Below are 1,266 nucleotides of genomic sequence, written 5' to 3' on the forward strand. Positions count from 1 at the left end.
ATGTCTCTGCCAATCTTTATTATTAAAATGAATCCCAACTTTTAGCATGCGTTACATCGCACCTGTTTTAGGTGGCTTGACGAATGACCCTGTGGAAAAGATCAAATTCATGAAATCATTTTTGTGCCTCAATAGCATGCCCCTAAATAGTTAAATATGTTAATTACAAAATGATAATTATGTTAATTACCATTTATGGTACATTTCAGTACCATAATATGTAAAGGAAATTTCATTAACCTGTCCCGAGGCCTCCGGTGCCTAATCCACCAGTACCAAGTCCTCCTGTACCAAGCCCTGCACCACCAGGCCCAACTCCCCCAAGCCCTGCACCCAGTCCAGCACCTTGCCCCCCAGCACCACCACCTCCAAAGCCTATTACAAGTTAGACAAGTAAATATTAATTTAATCAAACTTAAAATGACTAGTTAGGAGAAATTTAGCCACTCACTTCCTGTCTTTCCTGGTTTGAAACCAAGTATTCCTCCAACTCCTGGTAAGTAAATAAGTTAACAAATAAAATTATTGTATTAGATACATAATACAATACAATACATAATACATAATACAATATTCTTTATTAGTTGCTAATTTATTAAAGATTATTATAGTACTGATATGGAAGCTATGGACATTAATTGCACATTAAATGTTTAAGAATAAATGTAAATTATCACCAGTTCCAGGTCTGATTCCAGTTCCTGGCCCTATTCCAAGACCACCTGGACCTAATCCTGTTCCAACTCCTCCAGGACCAACTCCTGGCCCAACACTTCCGATTCCCGCACCAAATCCTCCTCCTGGGCCTGTTCCAGCACCAAGTCCAGCTCCAGTTCCAAGACCACCCCCTAATCCAGCTCCAGTTCCTCCCCCTGCACCAGCTGGTATGTAGATTCCTGAGAGAGAAAGTGAACATTAATAAATTCCTTTATTAATGTGTCCTGTTCATGATAGCATGCCAGATAAAGAAATAACCAAGCATTTAGTTGTGTGTTCTTGTATGTATTTGAGAAACCTGAAGAGGAGAATAAAGAGAATATTTTCTAAAACATTATTACATTGAACATAGAGTAGATATTATCACATTTCTGCGAACATCACTGTTTGCACTGCAAACCCATACTTCTTTTATTAGACGATGCATATTAGGATCTAACTACTGCAACACATTACCAGTTTATGAGGACCATTCCATCCTTTACTCAGCGATGATGCCACTTACCCAGGGGGTTCTAACTAATCTTGCATCTAGTCTTTCATGTGAAG

General features: G+C 38.9%; 1 protein-coding gene and 1 long non-coding RNA gene across 2 annotated transcripts in view; both read right to left on the bottom strand.

Annotated features, from left to right (window-relative positions):
• LOC107580208 (elastin-like) overlaps positions 1-138 on the bottom strand; it is a gene marked incomplete at its 3' end in the record, with an annotated part of 1,490 nt that extends 1,352 nt beyond the window's left edge. Inside the window, exon 1 of the mRNA XM_016265940.1 lies at positions 63-138. Within this exon, the coding sequence (XP_016121426.1) occupies positions 63-138 (76 nt within the window). The remainder of the gene's footprint in view (positions 1-62) is intronic.
• Positions 139-289: 151 nt separating this feature from the next.
• On the bottom strand, positions 290-872 carry LOC107580209 (uncharacterized). Its single transcript, XR_001608604.1, has 3 exons — positions 678-872; positions 452-493; positions 290-375 (listed from the first exon to the last, which is right to left on the bottom strand). It is a non-coding gene; the product is annotated as an uncharacterized lncRNA (long non-coding RNA).
• Between the last annotated feature and the right edge of the window lie 394 nt (positions 873-1,266).

This window comes from Sinocyclocheilus grahami, unplaced genomic scaffold (genome assembly GCF_001515645.1).
Source record: "Sinocyclocheilus grahami isolate Dianchi unplaced genomic scaffold, SAMN03320097.WGS_v1.1 scaffold26946.1, whole genome shotgun sequence".
Taxonomy (NCBI): domain Eukaryota; kingdom Metazoa; phylum Chordata; class Actinopteri; order Cypriniformes; family Cyprinidae; genus Sinocyclocheilus; species Sinocyclocheilus grahami.